We start from the raw sequence: 26,325 nt of genomic DNA on the forward strand, positions 1-26,325 counted from the left end.
CTCCTCAGTTGTCCTTTTCTCTTCTCGGTGGCTTCTGCTTTCTGCCTTCTCTGTTTATCTCTGAATTTTTCTTTCAACATCAACTGCCGATTACTGATTTGGTAAGGTTTGGCCTGCTCGGGGCTTCGCAATGCAGGGAGCATTAAGAACGTTAACAGCAAGGGAGACGGCCCTTCCCCGCTGATGACCTCGTAGCAACTGAATGAGACCACGTGTATGAAATGGGTGAACACACAGCAGAGTCCTCCGTCGCTGTGCGTTCCTGCTACCATGTGTGGCTCACTGGGGACCCCAGAAGGAGCAAAATATCCCAGCGACAGCTATTTTCCCAGCAGCCTCGGCCAGCTTGCAGTTTGGGTACCTTTTCCTGGCCTTTGCAGCAACACGGGGAAACACTGCTTTCTTCTCCCGCTGTGAGTTCATGCTGTGAGTTTCTGTTTCTCTGATCAGTCTCAACTCCGCTGTGATAATTCCTGTTTCTTTACGTCCTCAACATTCAGTTTCCCTCAGGGGTCTGTGCCGGTAAGGTTTTGGGTTTTTGCTGTTTTATTTTGCTTCATCAACTTGGTATAAACTAGGGCGATCTGGGACAAAGGGACTGCAATTGAGAGAACACGTAGCTTGCGGGGCATTTTCCTAGTTCGTGGTTGATGTGGCAGGGCCCAGCCCACTGTGGGCGGTGCCACCCAGGGCCAAGGTTATAAACCCAGTACTGCTGTGACAGAAACAGGAAGGTCAGCGGGCTTGCTGGCCACCAGCCTAGCTCCAGTTCAGTGAGAGAGCCTGTTGCAAGGCAGTGAGGCAGAGAGCGACAGATCAGGAGACCAATGTCCCCTTTCAGCCTCTATACGCACACAGGCACACACATGCACACATCTTTTGTGTGTGTGGTGCTTGGAATAACAGCGCAAGCGCTCCATCACTGTGCCATAGCTGCAGCCTTTATCAAGTTTGTCTGTTCATTCTTTGCTTTTTATAGTCGGTATCAGGGTTTGTTTTTCTAGCGAAACCTGTATCCTTCCCTCTGAGCAGAAGGATGCTTCTTTCCTCTGGGAAGATTTCTCTGAATCTTCCTGGCAGAACTGTTTTTCCAGTCACTCTGCTTTTTCTGTACTTCTTTCATATTGTGAGCGTGTATGTAGCCCTTAATCTACATGTTTTACTACTGGCAGCTCTGTCAATGTTTGCAGTGGTCCTCACTGGTAGCACTGAAAGGAATCCTGCCTTCCAGTGGACGGGAATAGTTAATTATTGGACAGAATTGTTAAGTTACATACAGGATTGGGAGACACTAGAGAAGGTTCATGATCAAGTGCCCTCCCGAAATTGGGTTCTAACAGGGAAGACCTTAGCCCTAAGCAATGAGGTGAGGGTGTCTTGGTAGGCATACTTGAAAAGCTTGACTCCCAAGGTTTCTTGGATGGCCCGGGAACTTCTGAGGTGAGCCACTGTCTCAGATGGGAAGGTAGGTTCCCACTTCTCACCCCCGCCAAGCTGATAATTTAGAAAAACAACCCAGATCCCCAGGATATGCCTTGACCCCTCCTCCTGGTCACTGGACTTATACTATTATTAATTAGCACAGCCAGGTGAATATGGGGTCTGCTAAAATGAAAAGATTATATACCAAAGTCACCACTGGACCTGGCTCCCAAGCACCAGGAGAACGTGCTTGAAGGCTGGGGAAATGGGGTAAAGCTAGGTTGAGGAGAGTTTCCCAACACTGAAGGGCTTTCCTGTGGCTGGATTTGACCTCCTGCAAGGGACCCCAGATTCAACTCTACAAATACATCTTTTGTCACTGTAGCACCGCAAGTTTCATTTTGTGGAGCCTACATGGTGTGTGCTAGGTCCTCTGCATCTGTGCTATGGTTGTTAGCTTGGTGTTTTGGGGGGGACTCCCAACAGTGGGAGTTGAGGGTTCTGACTTTTACCTGTTTAGGGGATCCCTTTCCTCTACTGGGTTGCCTCCCGCAGCCTTGAGGGGAGGGTTTGCGCCTGGTCTTATTGTATCTTGTTGTGCTATGTTTAGTTGATATCCCCTGGAGGCCAGCTCCTTTCTGGGGTGGGGGGGGGGCACAGGGGAGAAAGTGTATCTAGGGGAGAGGGGAGGTGGCTGGGGAAACCTGGAGGCGAGGAGGAGGGGAAGCTGGGGTCGGGATATATTGTATGAGAGAATAAATAAAAATTTTAAAAAAGGGAAAGAAAAAGGGTTTTTTGCTCCGAAAAGGAAGGAAGGAAGGAAGGAAAGAAGGAAGGAAGGAAGGAAGGAAGGAAGGAAGGAAGGAAGGAAGAGAAGGAGAGATGGAGCGTTTCATGAAATCCTGTGCCATCCTTGCACGGGGTCCACCCTAATCTCCTGATCATTCCAATATTAATATACATACTGTTGAAGCAAGAAGTAAAGGATGCTGTTCCAAAGCTCTGGAAAATGACAAGTTAATCCACAGTGAAGCAGAGATTACCATAACCCCCAGAAGAAAGTATGGAGGAGTCAAAAGGCTCAGATGACTGGGACTGAAGTAGCTCTGACATGCTGTAAGAGGCCAAGAGGAAGCCTCTGAAATGGCTCTGACAGTGGCCAACATAGCAAATCAACACCTGTCCTATCCCAGTGAAGTGACAGAATTTAATGCCTCCTTTAAGAATGCAGGGATGGCCAGGCGGTGTTGGCACACCCCAGCACTCAGGAAGCAGGGGCAGGAGAATCTCTGTGAGTTCACGGCCAGCCTGATCCATAGAGGGAGCTCCAGGACAGCCAGGGCTACACAGAGAAGCCCTGTCTAGCAAAACAAAACAATACATAAGGACAACAAAGAATTCAAGGATGGATCCGGGCGTGGCGGCACAGGCAGGAAGCACTAAGGATGGAAGAACCACAATTCCAAGGCCGCTTGCTCTAAAGACACCCCGGGCATGGGGAAGGGAGGAGGAAAGGGAGAAAACTGGAGTGGGAGTGGATTACGAGAATGAATGTGGCGATACCTGTCAAATTGCCACTTGATCCAGAAGTCCGGATTCTGGGAAACTGTGGATGTGACAGCTGACTAGTGGCCCAGCTTGGTAAGCAGTGGACACCCCCAGCTGCTGCTCCAGATGCAGCGTCTCTCCAGAAAACTCTGTCTGTCACTTTTAATACAAAGGGCCAAACCGGTCGGCCTTTTACAGAACACCCCATCGGCCCGGTGTTTCGGTGCTATGGTGATTATTGGCCTAATACGCAGTAGGTGTTAAGCACTCCGGAGGGTCTAGTAAGGAACACCCTAACAGTAAGAGAGCAAAGTTAGAGCCAGAGAGCTGACACACCAGTGCTGAGGGGACCAGTGACCCCTCCCGAGTAAAGAACGGCCATTTCCACTGCAGGCACATTTTCTAGAGTCCTTTGGGTTTTAGAGGTGACAGGTTTTCCATTTGGAACACTTCTATGGCCCCTTTGGCAGTTGCAAAGGCTAGTAGCCTGGGGGTGGGGCCCAGAGTAAGGATTCAAGGCTGAGTATGAGTAACACCATTGCTTGGCCTACGTGACTGGGAAGCATTTTACTGCCATACTTGAGGTGCCTTGGGTAGACCGTGACACTAACATCTTTAGCCACCTGGCTCAAACACTTTGTTGTTCACAAATTGCCAAATACAACTGATTCAAAGGATACCTGATACACACTTAAACTACTCAAGTCCTTTACTGAAAGCTGCAGAGAAAGAAATAAAACTTTGTTCCCGAGAAGCCCAGGATCCAATTTTACTGTATCTGTATGTTTTTAATTCATCCATTCTCTTTTCTTTCTCTGACATTTTGTAAGGATTTGTGGGGGGGAGGGGGAGGTGAAAATGAGAAAGAAACTCAAGAACAAGTTTCTTAATTAAAATATATATTGCAAACCAAGTGTGGCACCACAATTCTGAGGTTGAGGCGAGGGCAGAATGATCAATGATCGCCAATTCAAGCCCAGCCTGGACTTCCTGTTGAGATCTGTCTCAGCTAGTAAATACTGCAAATTTGACTAAAACCATTACCTATTATTGATGAAGACATACAATAAGAAGCCAGGGTTTACCGAGTTCCCATGATGCGTCGCGGTATTTCAGCCACTAAATCACGCAAGGCACACGAGGGGCAGTAGACTGAGATGTAAATACAGCGCCGCTGCGGGCATCCCAATTTTGTTTTTCTTCACGCTCAACAACCACATGCAATCCCTTTGGAGTCAGAAACTGCTTTGATCTAGTCCAACTCCATTCTCATTCAAAGCCCTGCACTGACGATGAGCATTTCAAAGGCAACTTTTCTATCTGTTCAGGGGTAGGGCTGGCCTCACATGCTAGATAAGTGGCTTAAAACTGCACCCCCACATCAGGACTTTTAAAATTAATGTTTGTTATCATTTATTACAATTTATTCACTTTGTGTTCCGGCTGTAGTCCCCTTCCCCATTCCCTCCCATTCCCACCCTCCCTCCCTCTTAGTCCACTGATAGGGGAGGTCCTCCTTCTCTTCCATCTGAACCTAGTCTATCAGGTCTCATTAACCCGTGGGCTGGAATGGCTGCACCCCTCCCCCAGGAGGAGGTGGTCAAAGAGCCGGCCACTGAGTTCATGTCAGAGACAGTCCCTGCTCCCCTTACTAGGGTGCCCACTTGGACACTGAGCAGCCTATGGGCTTCATCTGAGCAGGGGCCTAGGTCCTTGGGAGCCCAGGCTGGACTTGAATTTATAAGGCACATGCCACTATGTCCAGCCCTCCAATAAATTTTTGTAAAAAGTATTTAATGTCCTCACTCTAAGATCATTAGTTGCCAGAACAGTCTCTCCATCTAGCTCTGACCGTGACAGTGCCAAGAACACAACAATCCTGCTAGTAGCCTGGTGGCAGCAGCACACGCCTTTAATCCCAGCACTTGGGAGGCAGAGGCAGGCAGGTCTCTGTGAGTTGAGGCCAGCCTGGTCTACGGAGCACTAGGACAGCCAGGGCTGCATAGAGAAACCCTGTCTCAAAAAACCAAACCAGAACAAGAACCGTCTAGTGAGCAGCTCAGAACCAGAAGGGACGGTTTGACATCACAGGATGAGAAACTGCAGGGATTCTCTGAGGTTCTTTTCCCAGTAGGGTCGCCTGCTGTCTCATTCTTGGCAGCTTCCGCACAGCCCGACGTCAGGGCTTCAGCTCAAGGCTACGCGGCCACGCTCGGCTTATTAAGACTACAAGCCCTCGGAAGTGAACGGACTGACCCAGCTTACTGTATGGACTAGACGCTCCGCTTGGTCTGATCACCTGCGGCTGAGGTGAAGCCACAGCCTACAGACATGGCTCCATCGTAGGAGTGCGCAGGTACAGCAAACCCAGGGTATCACAGACCCGTGAGTGCTAAGTGTGCACTTTGCCAATGAGCTGTATGTACCCTGAACCCTTCTCTAAGCTTGAGTTCTGTGGGTATGAGCTAGACTTGTCAGTATACCGGCAACACACCATGCCTGGAACTCATACTGACAATTATTCTTTCCTTCTGTGACACTGATTTTTTTTTTTTTTAATATGTGCTATTTTCTTGTGACACCATGGAGACAGGACTTGGTGCCAAGCTATTTCTGACTCTGCTGAGTACCCACTTGAGACTCTCAAAGCCACGGCCTGGAGAATGTCCTGACACCAAGGCTACCCTTCCAGTCACCTGTGACAATTGCACTTGTAGGAGCTTAGCATTTAAATGTTTGCTCCTGCAGACCCAAGTTCTGTTCCCAGCGCGCATGTAGCTGCTCACAACCAATCTCACTCCAACTCCTAAGACGCTGACGCCCTCTTCTGGCCTCTGTGGGCACTGCACACACGTGGTTCACAGGAATTCATGCAGGCAAAACATCCACATATACAAAATAAAATATAAATATTTAAAGTGACTTCCTGAGTGATCCTTCAGATAGGTCGGACCTACAGAATAAAACTAGATAATCTGAATGTGCTATCTGACTAAAGGTTGTATCACATAGGTTTCATTTCAATACATGACTTGGGGTTAGGGCACGCTCAGTACTAGAGCCCTTGAAAGGCATGCGTGGTGCCCTAGGTTCAACCCCCAGTATTTCAAAACAGACAAAGGTTTTGGAGAGTATGGGGTGATGTTAAGGGATTGGAGCCTAGAATTTAATAGTTCTACATAAGAATCTATATCAGTTCTCCTACAAATTAGTTTGACCTTTAGAAACTTCTCTATTTCCTCTTTAACACTGAGATGATACCTGTTGGACCAACTGGAGAATTAAATGAAATACTTTTATAGTCGGTAAATGTAAGTTTTCATACTCTTGAGTGACTGTTAGGCACGACGCTGGCTGCTGGAGACAATGTGTGGCGTGACGTCTATCGACGTGTTTATAACCTGGGTGACAGAACATAAAAATAATCAGGATACTGTATTGTAGCACCAGTATGGTATGCTGCGAGAAGAATGCGGGCGACATACTCAGACAGGAAGTCTAGGAGGCTCGGCTTCTGAGCAGAATACTGCGGGAAAGACTAATAATAAGGAGGCCGTGTTAACCCCGGCGAACTGTGTCAAGGCAACCAATAAAGGCAGAGCTGAGCACAACGCAGCGCAGAACCCTGCTCTGCCTGGCTAACTCCCAGGAAACAACCCTCTGCCGCGGTGTGGAAGGTAACACACAGTAATCATCCTCCTTCACATTCCAAGACCTCTGCTTAAATCTTAAAACCCATCCTTCAGAGGAAACGGGCACAGAGAACGCCGTGGTGCCCTCCGAATAGAGCAACATGAGCCATGGCTCTCTGGGCTTGTCCTCTACCGCATCTCTGCGAAAGGTTACCCTAAAGCCTGTCATTCTGCTACTCTATCGCACTATCTCTTGTTGTAGTGTCTTTTTACTGTACACAGCATACTTAGAGCTGAACACTGACTTAAAACCAAACAATCGAGTATGTCCCACACACAGCTTTGCTGAGAGCCGGGTAGCTTCTTAAGTAAATGTAATGGAATTGTATAAGCACTCATTCCTTAATAATGGATTAAGGTGCTTGATTCTTAAACCATCACCTGACGGGAAAACAGAAAATAAATGTCGGCATGAAACTATTTTGAGTGTCCCCCAAATACACAAATGAGATGCTTTTTAATCCTAAGACTACACAGCCAATTGGGTGTGGTGGTGCACACCTTCAGTCCCAGTGCTCGGGGGCACAGCTCTTGACTTTAGAGCCAGCCTGGTCTACAGTGAGAACCCAGCTCAAAACAAAACAGGCCACACAGCAGTTTCCTGCAGTCTGTACTCTTCGCCTTTCCTTCCTTTCATCTCACACTTCCGTGAATTATTTTTAAAATGTAAAGGCAATATCCCATACCTAGCCTTTATTGTAAAAGCATGTATTTAAGCCAGGCTGTGGTGGTGCACACCTTTAATCTCAGTATTCAGGAGGCAGAGGCAGGCAGATCTCCTGAGGATTTTTTTTTTTTTAATTTACTTTTTATTTTATTTACACTGGTGTTTTGCCTGCATGTGTAAGGGGGTCGAATCCTTTGGAATAGGAGTTACAGCTGTGAGCTGCCTTGTGGGTGCTGGGAATTGAATTTAGGTCCTCTGGAATTGCAGCCTGTGCTCTTAACTGCTGATCTATATTTCCAGTCCCTCTCTGTGAGTTTGAGAACAGCCTGATCTGCAGAGTGAACTCCAGGACAGGCAAGGCCACACAGAGAAACCATCTTGAAAAACAAACAAACAAACAAAAAACTCCCAAAGCATATATTTGCACCTACACAAACACACAACTTTCAAATATAACCATTTAATTCATGTTTTTGCCAAGAACTGTACATTTACTAAAGTTTCACCCATATTTTTATCTTTATTCTAGGCCTACCCACTCTGAAAGCATTGTTCTTTGTTGAGCATTTCAATATATTTTTGTTCAAAGAAGTATAGAAATAAGACAAAACACTGTTTCTTCTATTTTAAAGTGTGTGTAGTACAGTTGCCAAGGAAGCCACAGAGTATGTCGGATGCCCTGGGGCTGCTGGGAACTAAGGCGTCTTCCGAGAGCAGCACACCCCTAACCACGGAGCCATCTCTCCAGGCAGCGGAATAATGGTTCTTTATACAAATGAAGGCCAGAAGGAAGAGCTGCTGACAATCAGATAAAGGGGGATACTGACCAGAATTACTCTGAGAAGCTAAAATGTGACCAAAATGTAAAGGGTAGTATGTATATAAAATCTGTGCTGGTTAAAAATAAAGACAGCCTTGAACAGATGACAAAATCCCTTCTTAGAGAATTCCCAAAGTGAGAGTCACAGAACTGTAAGAGCAGGAGAAAGTTTATACTCACAAATATCTTACCGGACTGATGATGAAATTTAGAGTAGTTTGGTCATGAGGACAGGCCACATAAAGCCAGAATCTGGACTAGAACACAAATGTCCTCTCTCTGGATACACTCCCTCTTTTCATCCACTACGCTGCCTGTTGCTCTCTGACTCACAGTGAGCCTCTGGGCAGTCACAGAAACAAATTCTGGAGTAAGTGACCAGGTACAGTACTGACCTAACAATGAATGAGATTATTTTACCAATGACCACATGAGAATTTATTTATGGAGAGTATGGAGGAACAGAAAAAGAACTGCAGACAACAATTAACAAAGGCACTAGAGGAAATAGTCTCCTCTTTCGTACGGTTATTTTATTACTGTTATTTATTTTGTTACGTCCATGTATTATATAAAACATAACAGAAAAAAATCAACAAATTTCTAAAATAAATTGAAAATGTGTGACAAAAAAGAGATGCAGGAGCTTTGCCTGCATGTCTGCAGCCCTCTCAGCACGCTGCTGGTCCTCCACCTTAGCTATCAAGGAGAGCTGTCTAGCCTGAAACACAAGTCGGCATGCTGCAAGGCTGGGCTGAGTTAGTTTGGTGACGGGCCAGGACACAGGTCTTTAAGCCTCATCCTGAATATTGGCTATAGTAAATGCTGATGCAAAACACAAGCTTTTCCCAGACAGCAAGAGGAAACCTGAGTGAATGAATACACCTTACCTCCAAGTCCTCCAAGAGGAAGTAAGCAAATAAATACTGTTTTACCACTGTGCCCTGCAAAGCATTGTCCTAAGCATGCAGGAGGCTGATCTGAGCAGCTACAACCAGTCAGATCTACCCAGAGGTAAGCTGGAGACCAAGAATGGGAGAGAGGCTACGGAAGCTCTCCCGACCAGTACCGTTTCAGAGAACGCCTGTGTCTGCCACAAGAAGTCTACACCTGTAACTTCTTTCCATTCAAAAGGACACGCCCAGCTCAGCCTTGCTGAAAAGAGGCACCCTGGCACCTGCTTGCAAGAACGGCTAGGAAACAGGAAAACCCCGTATAAAACTAGGAAGCGCATTCCAACTGTTCCAGTTGAACTCTAGCAAGCCGCAAATGTGAAGGGAAATAAATGTTGACGATGGAGTTGTTCCTCAGGGTAAGAAACAGAAAGCGGGATTAGGCACTCTCTCAGATCTCTATGGAGAACTGTCTCAAGCTAGGCAGAAGGTAAGAGTATTATCAAAGGCTGACCAGTCCACTTAAAGACCAAAATGGGGGATGCATGGCACCAGGAAGGAAGCCAATAAAAGGAAAACTTCTGGGTCTGACTAGGAAGTGAGTCTAAGGCAGCCACACCAAAGGTGCCCGGCTTATGACTCCGGCAGCAATCTGGTGGCAAAATGTTCAAGACATCTTCAACCCAGAGAAGAGTATAAAAAAACACTACAGTTAACTGAGTAAATTAACACCAAACTTCCAACGGTAGGACTCTCTTCAGATCTGAAATCAAAGACAATCACGTTTCATCGATTATGTGCAGTTACGGAAAAAAAAGTAACAAATGTAAAGATTTGTTTTATTTCTACTAGAGGAAAGAATAGGCAAGATATAACTGTTATCCAACTTGTGGTCCACTGTGTACACACATACCCACATACATACACATACATACACACCAAAAGTCCCCCCCAAACCAAAAACCACCCTCAAACTGCACCAATACTTCATATTTTGACCAAAAGAATAGATCCTGGGTAAGAAGTGCAAAATGCAAAATCAAATGACCAAGAAATGCTGAACAAACAGCATTATTAATATACAAAATATTTATATTACTGAACTAATAACAGGTGATGTTTCTCCATGTCTGTAAAACTTTGGAACAACAGAGCTGATTGTTAAATCTAGTCCATGCCAGCTTCCAAAACCCAGAGGATTTTAGTTAGCTTCATTTTTCGATGCCTCATCAAAATTTTCTACAAGATCTGACAAAAAGAAGAAAGGAAAAAATAAGTAAAATGCAAATGAGTCAAAATAGTTGCACCTAGTAGTAGTCAAAAAAAACAGAAAAGGCAGAAACAAACTAATGGCATTTCAGTACAGTGACTTTTATGAAGCAGTAATCTTAAGGAAATGACTTTAAAAAATGTATGCAAAAGTAACTAAGTGAGTAATATTTTAATGTCACTTATAGCGCCAACAGTTTTAAGAGTTACTTTATTATTTTATGTGTATGGGTGTTTGCCTGAATGTCTGGGCACTATGTGTGTGCAGTGCTTGAGAGACCAGAAGAGGGCGCTGGGTACCCTGGAATTGGGATTACAGAAGGCTGGGAGCCACACATGAGTGCTGAAAACTGAATCCAGGTCCTCGGGAAGAGAAGCCATTTCTTCAGCCCCACAGCAAAAATGTCAACAGTAACAATGTATGCTGATAATCACAGTGATTTCAACTTAAGGCATGCAGGTGACAGGTTCTAAGTAGTGAATGAGGGGACTTCTGTATTCTTATTCATTATTATCCTCTCACAGGGATCTCAGTCTGGTGAGATCTTTGTGATCTGGTCTTTGTGGTCTGTATCTAAAGAACTTACACAAAAGAGGAATAGCATAGAGGACAGGTAAACTCCCCGATAATAAAGTAGGGCGCACACTGAGGGGTGAGTGTGACCCAGACTGCACGCCAGGCAGGCTGTCTACTATCTCTGAAGTCCCCAGAACAAACAGCTTTGTTCAGGTGAGTGACAGGCCCCTTTGGTTTGACACTGACAGAAGGCCACAGTGTCTTGTTCTTTCTCGGACAGCCTTCTGCTATACAGTAATCTTTTACAAGGTTCAGCATCCCGGAACCAGGCTTAGACAGTATTCTATAACCGGAGTTCAGGATGTCACGTCTCTTCATAGGACTTAAGGGATATTTCTCTGACCTGAAGTTCCAGTTCTTGGTTTTCTAGCTTGATGATGATGGGGGAAGGGCCACTGTCTTCCAGGTCAGCTAATACCTTAACTAGAAGCCTACCACATCACTATAAATCAACTGGAATTGAGTCAGTCGAAAACCTTCTGAAAGTCATCTATGTAGTATGTGGAAAAAAAAATTTTCTTAGTTTTAAAAATTATACTGTAGAGTGTGTGTGTGTGTATGTGTAGGTCAGAGGACAACTTGCTTTGCTGGTTCTCTCCTTCCACCGTGTGGGACACAGGCCTTCAATCATCTTTACCAGAACAGTCTCACTGGTCTGAGACAAACTTTAACAGCAACAAAATGTCCTTTACCTGGAACGTCATCATCCTCTTCGTCAATGTCTTCTGGTTTGGGTGCTTTACTGTCCAATACTACAAAAAGTAGATTTGAGTATTAGTCCCTGAGAACAGAGAGCTTCACAGAACTCTAATGCTTACCTTCCCTTTGTCTAGATCTCATGGCTATGTGTGGTCTTTGTTTTTTGCTTAACTAACACTAAAAACAATGAAATTTTAAATTAACTATATAATTACTATATCTGGTAATTCCAATGTGCCCTAAGGGTAAAAATTAGATGGCAATGAAGAACCTGAGAAGCTTGAACAAAGGTATTGGTCATACTATCTCACAACTAGAAAATATGAGACCTTTTCCCCACTTATTTGATCTAAATATCTAGCCATGCAGTATGACCACGTGACTTCTGAAATACAAGGCTCTTTGATGGTTAGAGAAAACAAGGCATGCATGCAATCAAAACCAACTGCAAATTCAAAATTGAAGATTACCATATTTATAATGGTAAAACAGCAGCATAGTAGCAACCGACAATATTTTATCTGAAGACACATTTCATTAATTAAAAAGAAAACTATGGCCAAGGCGGTGGCGGCTGTGGAGGTGCACGCCATTAATCCCAGCACTTGGGAGGCAGGTGGATCTCTGTGAATTTGAAGCCAGCCTGATCTACAGAGTGAGCTCCAGGACAGCCAGGGCTACACAGAGAAACAGTGTATCAAAAAACCAAACCAAACCAAAACCCCAAAACCCCCAAACTACAAGTTTTATGAAGCTCACAAATGGAATTATAAAAAGTAAAAGAATTACCTTACTGAGGCAAATCCCCTCAGCTTAAGAAAAACACCCTTTCCCTATACAGCTGAGGCTAACCTAAACTGCTGCTGGAATTACAGGTGTGTGCCATCACACCCTATTTATTTCCCGCTGGGAACTCAAGCAGAACCTTGTGCATACTAGGCTAGTACTGTCAACTGACCACACCCCTAGTCTAGACTCGGTGCTTTCAAAATCAGTAGACTTCTGCCTACAGCAGGGGAGAGGCAAAGGCACCGACTGGAAAGACGTACCTTGTCTCGGGAACTGTTCCGCTAACTTTCTAAGGCTCGTTAAGCTGTCAGCACCAAGCTGACTTAATATTCCGGGAAGCATTTCTGTGATTGGTTTGGCTTCGGCATGACCAGTAATTGCAAAGGTGTTAGCGGAGAGGGAAGCTTGGACTTTGGGATTGTTGAAATGAATAACTGTTCCGTCGTCTTTAATCATGTTCACCTGTACGGGCACAGAAAACAAGGTATTTCACATGCCAGATTCAACTAAAAGATATTTTTAAAAAAGCAGTTTTAGGAACATGCCATTTACATAGTAGTAATTCATAAGCTATGAAATAGTCATGCAGGTGAAGTTCCGGCCACTTTTTTTTTTAGTAGAACTATGTCTAAGAACTAGCTTCTCCTTTTTTTTTAGATTTATTTATTTCATTATGTATACAATGTTCTGTCTGCATGTACACCTGCTTGCCAGAAAATGGCATCAGATCTCATTATAGATGGTTGTGAGCCACCATGTGGTTGCTGGGAATTGAACTCAGGACCTTTGGAAGGGCAAGCACTGCTCTTAACCTCTGAGCCATCTTTCCACCCCAAGAACCAGATTCTTAATGAGATCAGTTACTCAATTTATAGTGTCAAACAAAATGAGTACAAGGGCCACTTGGTGGGGTAGCAGCTTGCTGAGGACAGACAGAAAGGCGGAAAGAGCATGTGGCAACCGTGGAAATACATACAGGTAACTACTCAAAAATTCACAGAGACGACTCAGAGATTTAAGCATTTTACTTCTTTGGAGGCTCAGAAAATGTAGCAAAATTTCAGTTTCCTTTTTTACTGTGTAATTCTTTGTTTTTGATATCGGGTCTCACGGTATCTTTGGCTGGCCTGGAACTCTGCCTGTGAGTGCTGGGAATAAAGGCATGGACCTCCACACCTGGAGTGAGGCTTTCTTTTATCACATGTGAACCCGAGACCTGGAAGGGTTTTGGTTTTTGTTTAAAGAGCTTCGGATGCCCTGAACTGAAGTTATCTACATTTGTGAGCAGCTGTGTGGTGCTGGGAACCTAGCCTGGGTCTCCAGCAAAATCGCCGAGCACTCTTAGCTGCCAAGCTGCCTCTCCAGCCCCGTCATGCTATTCTTTACAAGCAATTGGTCAGTCCTTTCGGTTCTTTCAAAAATTGTTTCTTAAGATAGGTTTTTTCTGAGTAGCTGTCCTGGAACTTGCTCTGTAGACTAGGCTGGCCCCAAATCCAGACACCTGTCTGCCTCTGCCTCCGGAGTGCTGGGATTAAAGCTTGCACTACCACTGCCTGGCTTCTTTTTAAATGATTATTATTGTGTATGTGCATGACGGGGGTGCACACGTGGAGGTCAGAAGTGACACTGCAGAGACACGGCTCTCCTTCCACCTGGATGGGTTCGCAGACAACGCAGGTCATCGGGGTTTTAAAGTCAGCACAGGGATCTTGTGGTGTCGAGTGAGCCTCTCAAGCAGCTGTGGCCACGGTGGGGTGCTGTTATAGTAAGCAGGGCTGAGCCCATCCCCAGCACTTTACACTCTATTTTGAGGTTGGTTCTTTGTTTCTTTATTTTCATGTGCACTGGTGTTTTGCCTATGTCCGTATATGGGTGTTGGGTCCCTGGAACTGGAGTTACAGACAGTTGTGGCTGCCCACAACTGTGGGAGCTGGGAATTGAATCCAGGTCCTCTAAAGAGCAGCCTTCAGCACTGCGCCATTCAGACAGGATTCTTACTAAGCTGCCAGGTTGGCCTTGAATTGTGATCATCCTGCCTCAGGCTTCTAAGTATCTGGAACGACAGATCTGTACTGACAGGCCTGACGGTTTTCTTTAACTATCTATCTATCTATCTATCTATCTATCTATCTATCTATCTATCTATCTATCTATTTGAGGCAGCGTTTCTGTGTAGCCTTGGCTGTCCTAGAGTCTCTTTGTAGACCAGGCTGGCTTCGAACTCACATCTGCCTGCCTTTGCCTTCCTGAGCGCTGGGATTACAGGCATGTCTCACTGCGCCTGGCTCTCTAATTCTGAAATACACCTTCTCAACCACCTTCATTAATTTCTGCAAACAAAGCTCTCACACACTTAACCACTTGAACATGTTTTGTTAATAACTGAGAGTCTTTTACCACTATCCTGCCATTATTTCTTTGGCTTTTACCAATGTGAACTGGTTATTTGAGATTATTCTGTTATCCTGGGATTTACTGAATAAATAGAAGACTGAATAAATGCTATTTAAATTGCTATTTCTCGCTCATGCATTACCTTTCTGCATTTGTCCTGTTTTGGTATGATCTCATTTACACTAGTTAAAAGTGTAAATAATGTCATTCCACCACTCCAAAAGTCACCTTGGTGATGAGATCTTAGTCTATAAAAAGGCCAGGAGCACTAACACTTAAAGCTGCCCTTGTCCATCACACAGGTGCTGAGTGCTCTCAGGGCCAGTGGGCTTCTCTTCTTCAGAAGGGTCACCACCGCTGACAGCACAAGATGGAGGGGCAGAAAGGGGCTCCTCAAGCTTCAGGCAAGACTTGAACAGAGAAATTACAGACACATCCCTAGAAATTACAAAGTAACCACACATTCACGAACTTTCTTTGTCAGGCTTCCTTTCCGCAGGCTGAAGGTTGGGTGTATCCTGACACATGTCTTTTTAGTGTAAAATGCTGTTTGTCTCATTTGAGTGTGAGAAATAAGATGAACTCCATTTTAGACTGTGGGTAAATTTATTCGTGATTCTTTTAAATGGGTGGTGTAATGGATGCAGCTGCATGAATAGAAAGATCAGAAAAGAGTGGAAAGTTAATCTTAGAATATCAAGACTGGAATACAAGAAATGAAAAAGGCCAGAATATTTCATTTCCGATGAGTTTCCCTTCTATCCTACTAAGCAAATGGCAGTTATGTAAGGCTCCTGGGCACAATCAAAGGATGAATTTCAGGGCTAAGCAAGATCAGTTCTCCTGCTTTTTCAGGCAAAGGAAAGAACTTGTTAAATTCACAAAGCAAGCTATGCATTTCACATGAGTTTAAGTCGTGCAATGTATACAGGCAAAGGACAAGGGGCCTTAACCTGCTAAACCATCTTGCTGCTCTCTTATTCTATGACAGATCTAGATTTTCCTATCACAGTGTTTCTGAAAATCATTACATGATTTGTTTTTTTCAAGCCAGGGTGTCACCATGTAGCCTTGGCTAGTCTGGAACTCCCTATAAGTATTCCTGGCTGGCCTCAAACTCACAACGATCCACCTACCTCTGCCTCGTGCATGCCAGCATTAAAGCTGTAGGCCACCATGAGCAGCCCATTACATATTTTCATGCATGCTTGTAATACTTTTTATTCCTCTTAAGAAGCTGTTTTTAACCCAAAAGTATGTGAGTAAGTCATGGCACATATAATATTCTACATGTTCCTAAGCAAAAATATTTTAAATCTGCAAAAGTTATGTAAGCAAATGTCTTGCTACCGAAAAGATCAAGTTCAGAAAGAGACAAATAAATAAATAAACAAATAAATAAATAAATAAAAATAAAACTTTTTCAGTTCAGATATCTGAAAACTTCACAGTTGTTATCTGGATCATTAATTCCTCCCTGTGTGCTCTCCTCTCCATAGAGCCTGTGCGGACGGGAGCGCCTGGAAGCAGGCAGAAGCGGTGAGAATATGCATGCGCCCTTCTGATAAGCAGCACTAATTCTCAGTGTCGCTCTAGGCTGTGACGCCTCAGAGTTACAACTAAGTGGGAGTGTGGCACATGGTTTTAAACTCAGCACTTAGGAAGCTAAGCAGGAACACTGTGACTTCTAGGACAATCTGGTCTACATAGCAAAAACTTGTACTTAAAAATGAAAATCAGCAAAAAGAAAATAACAATACAGTTTTAATAGATGTTATCATAAAAGTATGTAAGAGTTGAGAGTAACTCAGCGACAGAATGCTTAGCTAGAATGCATGAAGCCCTGACGTTTATTCCTAGCAGCATGCATACGGGCCAGCCCTGTCTACAAAGTAAGTTCCAGGACAACCAGGGCTACATAGTAAGGTCCTGTCTCGAAAAAAATCAAAATAAATAAATAATAAAAATACAGAAGAAAGAAAGGGAGGGAGTTGAATTCACATAAAGCTACTTCTAGAAGTTTTTGGATAAGGTGATAGACTTTGTAGCACAGTAAGGTGAATTTTTTTTTTTTTTAAGTTTTTTGAGGCAGGGTTTTTCTGGGTAGTGTTGGCTGTCCTGGACTCACTTTGTAGACCAGGCTGGGCTCAACCTCAGACAGATCCACCTGCCTCTCTTTCCCTGAACACTGGGATTACAGGTGTGTGCCGCTGGACCCAGCTTAGAAAGGTGAATTACAGTAAAATTAAAAGTCTCACTTGAAAAAATTATTAGGCTTTACTTCTATATTATTAGAAAAAATAACGTGGAAGCTGGGTACAATAACATGTCTGTAATCCCATCACTCTGGGAGGCAGAGGCAGGTGGATCTCTGTGAGTTTGAGGCCAGCCTGTTCTACAAAGCGAGTACAGGACAGTCAAAGATACACAGAGAAATCTCGATTCAAAAAACAAAACAAAACAGCAACAACAAAAACCTAAAAAGACAAGACAGACAGACAGGCAGACAGACAGACTTGCTAGAGTTTCTGTTAAATACCAATACTAGGGAGACAAGATCATAAGTTAGAGACCAGTCCAGGATACAGAATGACCCACAGAAATAAAGCAAAACAGAAAAAGAAATCTTATGTTACATTAAAGTTCAAGAGCAGCTTCATAGTTGTCATACATGCTACATAGCTATCATACATAGTTGTCATTCAGACCTTAAGTCTGAAAAGTATAAAGAAAATCCTTAACTGCTTACTAAAATCATTTCATCCCCAGACCAAAGTCAACCACTACATTTTTTCAAAGACACGTGCACGGAGTATTAAAGACTCTCCCAAGCCGGTATTTTGATTTGAAAGTCAAATGTGCATGTACTAGCTCTCTATAATTTGTGTTTTCAAAGTGCCCATACCTCTTCAATACCAGCTATATTGTTCACAGCCAGTTTCTTCAGAGAACTCTGAAGCTTTTTGTCATCAGCAGTAGCTGTCCTGTGTACCACCTTCTTCTTCCTGCGAGCTGTGCCCTGGAGATAACCAGACAGAGGTGTTACTATGCATAAGGACTGGCTCCCAGCCACAACCTAAAATCTGCACTGGAAAAACTAACCATACAGCAGTGACTAACAAGACTATAGAGTTTTTGATATTCAGCCAACACCGGAAAGACAGCTGTAGTCAGTTACCACTCCTTTTCAATGTCTACATTTTCATTTCAATACATTGTTTCAAAATACTGTTTGCTAATAGAACACAATTTATAACTCTAAGACCATTTAGTATGCTTTCCAACAACTTTCAAGCCTTACATGCTTTCATAGAATCCCCATCAGGCCCTGCCAATAAAGTCTAAGGATGATCTAAAATCTTAGGAACTATTTTATATTGAGATTTAATTCTACTAGTGAGTATGGCAGAGTCTGAGAATCCAGAGATGAAAAAAGATCAAGATCTTACTTAAGTTCATATATTACAATAAAAGGGAAATGTCAACAAGTACCCAGGACTGGGAAGGAGTGATCGGGCAGCATGGAACAGGACTGAACTTGTCTTCTGGACAAGAAGGGGGGCCAGCATGGCCAGAGCAGAGTGAATAACGAGTTAGGGAAAGGGAAGTGACACCCGACAGCACACAGGGTCACGCCACGTAGATTAGTCTCCAGGGCAGGTGCTCAATGTTAGTTCAGTTGCAGCAGGAAGCGACTGCCAGAGCCTTCACCTGACCTGCTTGCTCTGACAAGGCTGCTACACTAACCCTGGACCTGGAGACTGTGAGCCGGTCAGGGGCGGGGCACAGGAGGCTGAAAGGTAAGAATGTCACAACACAAGTAACTTCTGAGGGGCTAGTGCGGAGGATGATGAGGCTTGGATGTGGGCCTAAAATAATACTATGTACCTAAGTCAGGGCAAGTTCATTTCTCTGCTGATAACTGGAAATGAGGGGTCAAGATATGGTCAGTGGTGAGGAGTACTTGTTGCTCTTCTAGAGGATGCTATTCAAATCCTAGCACCCATGTCAGGCAACTCACAACTGCCTGTACCTCCAGGTTCAGCAGATCCAATGCCCTCTTCTGGTCCCTGATGACACCAGTAGACACAGAGACACATATATACAAACAGAATAAATTTTAAAATATTTTTCCATTAAAAACTATTTAAAATAATGGGTTAAAAATTTCTGGGCCAAGAGGCTGGAGTGATAGCCCAGCAGTTAAAAGCACTGGCTGCTCTTCCAAAGGACCTGGTTCAATTCCCAGTTCCCACGTGGCAGCTCATAACTATCTATACCTCCAAGATTTGACACCCACAGACATACATGCAGGCAGAACACCAATACACATAAAAATAATTATTAAAAAAATTCTGGACCATTTTTTCCTCCAAGACAGGGTTTCGCTATGTAGCGTTGGCTGTCCTGGACTTGCAGGCCAGTTTAAAAAAGATGTAACCAGGGGGCTGGAGAGATGGCTCAGAGGTTAAGAGCACTGGCTGTTCTTCCAAAAGCCCTGAGTTCAATTCCCAGCAACCACATGGTGGCTCACAACCATCTATAACGAGGTCAGGTGCTCTCTTCTGGCACGCAGGCATACATGGAGGCAGAACACTGTATAAATAGTAAATAAAATAAATCTTAAAAAAAAAAAAAAAGATGTAACCAATATCGGAGCTGAAATACTACCAAAAGCCTATGTCCGAGGTTTGCCCTTTCAAGGAGTGATAGGAAGCAATTGGGTCTTCGGTCTTTAGCATCTCCTGCTGTAGCTCTCAGGGACTTACTAAAGAAAGGCTGTCTCTCAGTCTCAGTAATCCCAGCGGGAGAAAAAGTGATCGGTTGCTTGGATCACTATTTCCATAGATGGTCACTTACTTGTGACGCACTCCTAGCTCAGCGACAGCTGTTCTCAGTCTTGCTATCTAGAGCACTGCGGCCACAGTGTGCCACCATGCAGAGCTGCTCTACTGAGAAGGTGCTCAGCCAAGCCAGCACGCACACAGAGTACACACACCCGTAATCCCAGCATGCAAGAGGGCAGAGAGGCAGGAGGATTGCTGAAAAGCCTGAGGCCAGTCTAGGCAACATATCAGATACTTGGGCAGCATGGACTTTAGAGACTCTGCTCCAAAAACCAAAATATTCACCCTGTCTACAGACTTAGTAGTCTGCTAATCTTCCTTACCTCCAAGACCTTAGAGTCGGTAATAGCACAGTTCCTCGTTTAACCAAAGCCTGGCAACACCCTTAGTCCTTCTCAGACCCGCCTGTCACTAAATCCTGACAGTACAACCCCTAACTGTGTGTATCATGTTGTACAACAGCTTCTAGACTGTTCTCCATGTGGTCCCATTTTACAAACTGCCACCAGTCCTAAAACAGGCTGTCATTTCCTCTTTTGTGCTGTTATTTTCGAGACAAGCTCTTGCTATGTAGCTCTTGTTGTCCTAGAACCACTCTGTAGAGCAGGCTGTCCTCGAACCCACAGAGATCCACCTCCTGGCTCTACATCCTGAGCACTGGAATTAAAGACTGGTACCACCACACCTGGCCATTTCCTTCTTGAAGTTCTCCAATAGCTGCCCACTGTGTATGGATAAAATCCCGAGCTCCTTAGAATGGCATATGAAGGTATGATGGAGTCCAATCTACTTAGTCACTTCATGCTATCCACTTCCTGTTTCCTCAGCACCCTGTGTGCCTTTGCACATATGCAAACAACAATCCCCATTTTAGCCTACCTCCTACTAACCCTTTCACCTGCTGTGATTAAATCCTTATTTATCCTTTAAATCCCAACATGACTCTCCTATGTAAATATTTTGTTCTTCATTACAATACTTGCTATTCCTCATTATAATTGTGAGCATGACACTCTTCCATGTTATGTCAATGTGAAGAGCAAAAAACTTGTTTATTTACTATACTTGGTACAAATTATATATTCTGCTAACAGTAGATAAATTAATGCATATACCAACCACTACATTAAAAATACATAATTATGGGGATATGACTTGGTAGGTCAAGGGTTTGTGCTAAACCTAAGGAACTGAGTACGGACAACCGACACAAGGAGTAGGAACAGCAGCATGCGCTTGTACACTGGAAGGCTGGAAGGCGGAGACAGGAGTCTAGCCAGCCAGTCTAGCCAATCAGCAAGCTTTAGGTTTGGGGAGAAACCATCTCAAAAAATAAAATGGGGCTGGTGAAACGGCTCAGCAAGTTAAAGTATCTGCAGCTAAGCCAGACAACTTTAGTTCAATCCTCGGACCCCACAGGGTGGAAGCAGAGAATGGACACCTAAGCTCAGATCTTCATGCGTTTGCATGCATACAAACAATATGTGAAAAAAAGTTAGTGAGCAACAGCACATATGATGCTTACATATGTGACCCCACACACGCATGGGTCCACAAGGACACACACGTATAAACCACCCATGTGTGTATGCATGTGTGTGTGCGCATACACACACACACACACACACACACACTAAAGAAGTAAAGGTAACTGGGGGGGTGGGGCATCCGGCCCTTGCAGGTCTTATCTAGTTGTTACAAACCTCAAGTCCGGCATGTGCTACAATGTGACCATTGTGGCCACCCGTGTGCCAACAGGACTCCACAGCGTCTACCTTTAAAGTACTGGCCACTGCTTCCCTCCACCGTCTCCACCCTTGGAGCTCAAGAGCCCGCTACACAGCGCTCCACCTGTCCTTTCCCCACAGCCACCCATGTATGAAGTAAGTACTGTGCTTTCTTTCTCTTTTGCAAACACTGTGCGGGGCAAAGATGAGGGTACAGTATTTCCTTGGAGCCTCAGGCCCCAAATGAAGGGAAAACAAAGGTTCTGGTGCTCACCACTTCCCGAGGCTTTAAAGTGAAACCTTTAAATGTTCACAGTTCACCAGCATGAAAGAAAAAGCAGAAATTCAGGAGGAAAATCAGGCAACCCACAAAATGTACATTCACCTCAAACACTCCCAGTTAAAACTGCTTGTGCGTCAACTGCAGGTAGCACATTTCATCCAGACAGGTAACCCTAACAGCTATCATTCCCTACACGACTCACTCCCACTGCTTACCAACCATTCACCATGGCAGGTCTTTGCAAACAATGCTCTAACTTCCAGAAGCGTCTTCTTTGATTATTTCTCTTTTGCAGATGAAAATAATGGAAGCTTAGCAGGACTAGGTAACTTGTTCATGTCGCGCAAGCAGATGTTCAGAGTTGGGGTTCAGGGTCGTGGGGAGTTGGCTTGATGGTTATGCACAAGAACCAGTTTGGCTCCCCAGAACCCACAGAAAAGCCAGGTGGGTGTGGTGGCCCCTGGAACCCCTGCGAGGCAGCTGGCGAGATTCTGCCTTCATGTGTAACATGGAACACGGATGAGAAAGACGCCACCCACATCAGCCTCGAGCCTCCACATGCATGTGCAGGTGCATATGTTCATACGCCTACACATGTGAGCACATGCAGACACCATGCCTACACATGTGAGCACATGCAGACACACTATGCCTACACATGTGAGCGCATGCAGACACACTATGCCTACACATGTGAGCACACGTAGACACACTATGCCTACACATGTGAACACATGCAGATACACTATGCCTACACATGTGAACACATGCAGACACACAGGCCTACACATGTGAAACATGCAGACACACACAGAAAAATAAAAAGTGAGAATTCCAACCAAGGTCTATCTTCATGACCCCATCAGAGAGATTACCTGTTTTAGATCTAGACAAATTACTGTCAAACAGCAATGAGGTCTGCTTTTAACCACTGAAAAGATGTGGACTCAATGCCCACACCCACAAAGCAGCTACGGTATCTGGCAATCAGATGTCCTACTGTTTGTCTTACACCACACTCACCTTGCCCCCTATCCGGACCTGAGCTTGAAGTTTGGCTAACTTTTCTTGATTCATGCTGTTGGCAAATCTAGGGGGGGAAAACAAACTTGTTAAATCTACTGTTTTACCGAAGTTAAAAACTTAATTTATACAGACAATACCTTTTAAGTCACTGAGTTTATGCAGAATGCATTCAATTATGATCATATCAATACTGTCTATATTCTTAACAAATAGTGGTAACTTGTTCTGGCTTCATAAACCCATTTTTTAAAAACCTGAATACAACATGGAGTCAAATATACAAATAGCAAATGAATGGGATTCAAAGTTGCCTACTTAAAGATCCTTTCTTAAAACACGACTCAGTTCTCGGGCATTCAGAAAAACCTACCCAATTATGAAATCTCCTTAGGCAAGGAGGCTTGTTCTTCTAAAGACTTTCACAGCAGAGAACAGTTACCAAACGTTATTAGCAAAACCTCAAGTAGATGGCTTTCTCTGGAATCACACTCTGTATTTCTTATAAGGAAAAAGATGACACAAAGCAAAAAGCCTAGGCAAAGAAGAACTTTAACAGTGGGTTGTCAGGCTGTCAAAACACAAGGAAGTCTCGTCCTCTGTTCAAGGTCAGACGTGTTAATAATAGGGAACCGGCAGCCTCGTGAACACTTGCTCTTTCTTTAGCACCCGAGTTCACTCTAGACCTCGCACTGACAGAGCACGCCACATTTGACCGGGTATTATTGCATCTAGGGTAAAAGGTGCTCGCTACACAATTTGACAAAGATGAATCTTGGTGGGGAGACAAAAAATAAGCTATTCAGATTTTGAGTTTTGAGGATTCTAAGAACATCATAAAATCATGAATTCTGGTCTGGCCAGTGACACTCCTGCTATGGAAAACAACAGTCCATGCTCTAGATACAGATAAAAGCTAATTGAACATTCTTGTTTGACTTGTTCTGTGGCTTAACAGATCATTACCGAGAGGTGAAGGAGGAAATACGGGAAAAGGCTATTATTAAACTTTCTTTTTTTTTTTTTTTTTTGCTAATTCTGTGACCTTGTAATTGTATTGTTCATGTGAGAAGGATACTGTTTTTTTACATTTGAAGGAAGCAAAAAAAAAAGGAGAATCAAAGATGATGTAAATTACTAACCAACCGTGCTGCACTGGCACTGAACCTCGGGAACTGACCTGTACACGAGGCAGTGGGGCTGAACCCATTTCACAAATAAAACCTAGAACCTGCGGCTTCCCACTTTGTCCAACACTGCATCACAGTGGTCAAGCAGCTAAGAGTCTTGTACGGGAGAAGTCGTGTGTAGAATCCAGTCTTGGGAGTGTGTCAATCTTAGCTGCACCATAAGACTTAAGTTTGCTGATATAAACCTCAATCTTGTATTCAAATATCCACAAAAGGACTATAGCCATGAAGGTATAATGAAATAACAAAGCACTTAAGGAATTTCTTGCAAAAAAAGGAGGTCAGGAGAAAATATTAGAACTAAGCACAGGACAAGCCCTTTGGGACTATTCTGCGTTTTGAGAAACAATCCCAAAGAAAAAGAGATGGAGGCTGGAAAGACAGCGTCCAGACTTGTTTGAAGCAAAAGCAAAATTAACTCTCTCTTGCGGTGTAGATGAAAGAATGACTCCATTCCAGCTGACTACGATAACGGTCAGCTGGATAACTATGAGATCTTATTCCTAAGGAGTAGCTCAGAAAAAGTGTAATTTTAGGGAACCTGGGAGTTTAAACCAGCAGGGGAGAAATGTGGCCTTTTGTCTACAGCCAGTTGGGCTGCGTGGGATTCAAGTAGGAAAGATTTAGACTCGGTCTGAGACCTCAAAGATCACCTGGTTTAATCTTTACTTGATATTTTTAATGTACCTGTCACTCTTGTTTCATGTGTGAGGTCTTCTCAAATACCGGTCAGTGCAGCAGGGCATAAAGAAGAAATAGCCTCCTTCCTAACTTTAATAGAAAATGGAAGCCTGGTATGTTCCTTTCGTGTCCCAAAGGGAGAAGTGACTTCCAAGGACCACATGATCACTGAGTTGAACATCCACCACCTTTTTTTTGCACTTTCTCAAGGACTCCCGAGAAGAGTTTAATGAGATGGATCAGTATTTACTTAATACCCAAGTTCTAGGTACCCAGGTATTCACACACATCACGCTTACACAGAGATAGAAGTGATTTGAACTTCCAGCCCCGTCTTTATGGGAGGTTTCTCTAATAGTAGCAAAAGCTACGGAATCAGAAGGCCACTTCCGGCTTTGGAAAGGTAAATTTAACTTTGAAGTTGTGTTCGCTTCTCCCGCATTAAGAAAAGTATATACCACCGCACGCGTTACCGGGCCGAAGGCTAAAAGCTCAGATCATCAGGATCACCTGAGAGGATGGGTAACTACTGTTACCGCTCTTTCAGGGGACCACTAATGATATGATGAAAAACAAGAAAAGAAAAACGTGGGAAAACGGAAGTTGAAACCGCCATTCATCAGCTGGGTCTCACTACGCCAGGCGGTCCATCAGGCGGTGCGCCGAGGTTCTGAGGGCCGGCTGTGCCCACCTCAGCACACACTTGTAAACAAACACGGCCGGCACGAAGTGAGGAGCGCCGCGACCCGGCGGGGGCCCCGAGAGCTTGGGGCGGGGATGCCGGGCTAGCCTCAGTTTCCCCAGCCGCAGCCCGGGAGGAGCGAGTGCGGTGACAACAGCTCCGGGCGTCTGACGCGGCCGCGGTGGCCAACGGAGTGGCGGGACGAGGAGGGGGTGCACCCTCCGGGGAGCGGATCGGCGCGGCGGGAGCCCGGGCCCGGTGGCGCCGCGCGCCCGGGGCGGTGGTGCCGGGGACCTTCGCTCAGGTGCCGACCCCCAGCTGCGCCGCCCGTAACCGACGGGCCGGGCCGGCCGCCCCCGCCCCCGCTCGCCGCGCCACGGCGGAAGTGGCAGCCGGAGCGGACGGCGGGCGTCGGGAGGGGAGGGCGCGGGGAGACCGTGCGCGGCGGCCGGAGGCCGTGGGGTGGCGGGCCCGCCGGGGGTCTCACCTGCAGCGGGGAGGGTCCTCCGACACCAGCACGCGGCGAGAGCAAGATGGCCGCCTCGGCCGAGACAGAGAAAGACCCCGGCGGCGGCGGTGGCGGCGGCGGCGGCGGTGGCGGCGGCGGGAGCAGGCCCACGTGACGCGCGGCCCCGCCCCTCCCGCGGGAGGGGGTGTGTGGGGGCGGGGCTGCCCGGGAGCGGCCCACGTGACGCGCGGCCCCGCCCCTCCCGCGGGAGAGAGCGTGTGGGGGCGGGCCGGCCCGGGCCACGCCCACCTCCAGGCCACGCCCACCCAATGTTCCGATTGGGCCGCGCCACTCCCGGAGGCGGGGTCCCCGCGGCATCCCGCGGCGTCCGCGCTAACCTTTTGTCTGGGGCTCCGCGCTGGGGCGGCGCGGGGGCCAGTTGGGGGTGTGTGCTTCGGCTGTCGTTCCGGAGGCGTTAAGCCCCGCTGGGCTCCGCCGGGACCGGGAGGGCAAGTCGGGGACGCTGACTCGTTAGGTAGCTGAAGGGAAAAAGGCGTACCCGACCCGACCCCGCCCCCCCCACCACCAAAAAACCCAACAGCTTGAACGGACAGAAGCTTTCCGCTTTAAGTCCTTGCAGTGACTCCGGTCCCGGTGCCCTCGTCCTCCCCAAC

The 26,325-nt window shown here is 45.5% G+C and overlaps 1 protein-coding gene across 1 annotated transcript; it reads right to left on the reverse strand.

Moving 5' to 3' along the window:
• Positions 1–9,860: 9,860 nt before the first annotated feature.
• Btf3l4 (basic transcription factor 3 like 4) lies at positions 9,861–25,847 on the reverse strand. The gene is made up of 6 exons (XM_021660949.2): positions 25,691–25,847; positions 22,651–22,717; positions 17,676–17,789; positions 12,637–12,838; positions 11,581–11,640; positions 9,861–10,290 (listed from the first exon to the last, which is right to left on the reverse strand). Exons 2-6 carry the CDS (start codon positions 22,702–22,704, stop codon positions 10,244–10,246), a joined length of 477 nt encoding a protein of 158 aa, XP_021516624.1. The 5' UTR covers positions 22,705–22,717; positions 25,691–25,847; the 3' UTR covers positions 9,861–10,243.
• Between the last annotated feature and the right edge of the window lie 478 nt (positions 25,848–26,325).

This window comes from Meriones unguiculatus, chromosome 12 (genome assembly GCF_030254825.1).
Source record: "Meriones unguiculatus strain TT.TT164.6M chromosome 12, Bangor_MerUng_6.1, whole genome shotgun sequence".
NCBI classification, from domain to species: Eukaryota; Metazoa; Chordata; class Mammalia; order Rodentia; family Muridae; genus Meriones; species Meriones unguiculatus.

Excerpts from the sequence above, each read along its gene's own strand:
- Btf3l4 (XM_021660949.2), bottom strand. The coding sequence starts at position 22,704 with ATGAATCAAGAAAAGTTAGCCAAACTTCAAGCTCAGGTCCGGATAGGG. Across the intron at positions 17,790-22,650 it reads AGGTCCGGATAGGGGGCAAG|GGCACAGCTCGCAGGAAGAA; the intron begins GTGAGTGTGGTG and ends GGTTATCTCCAG. Across the intron at positions 12,839-17,675 it reads ATATAGCTGGTATTGAAGAG|GTGAACATGATTAAAGACGA; the intron begins GTATGGGCACTT and ends GTGCCCGTACAG.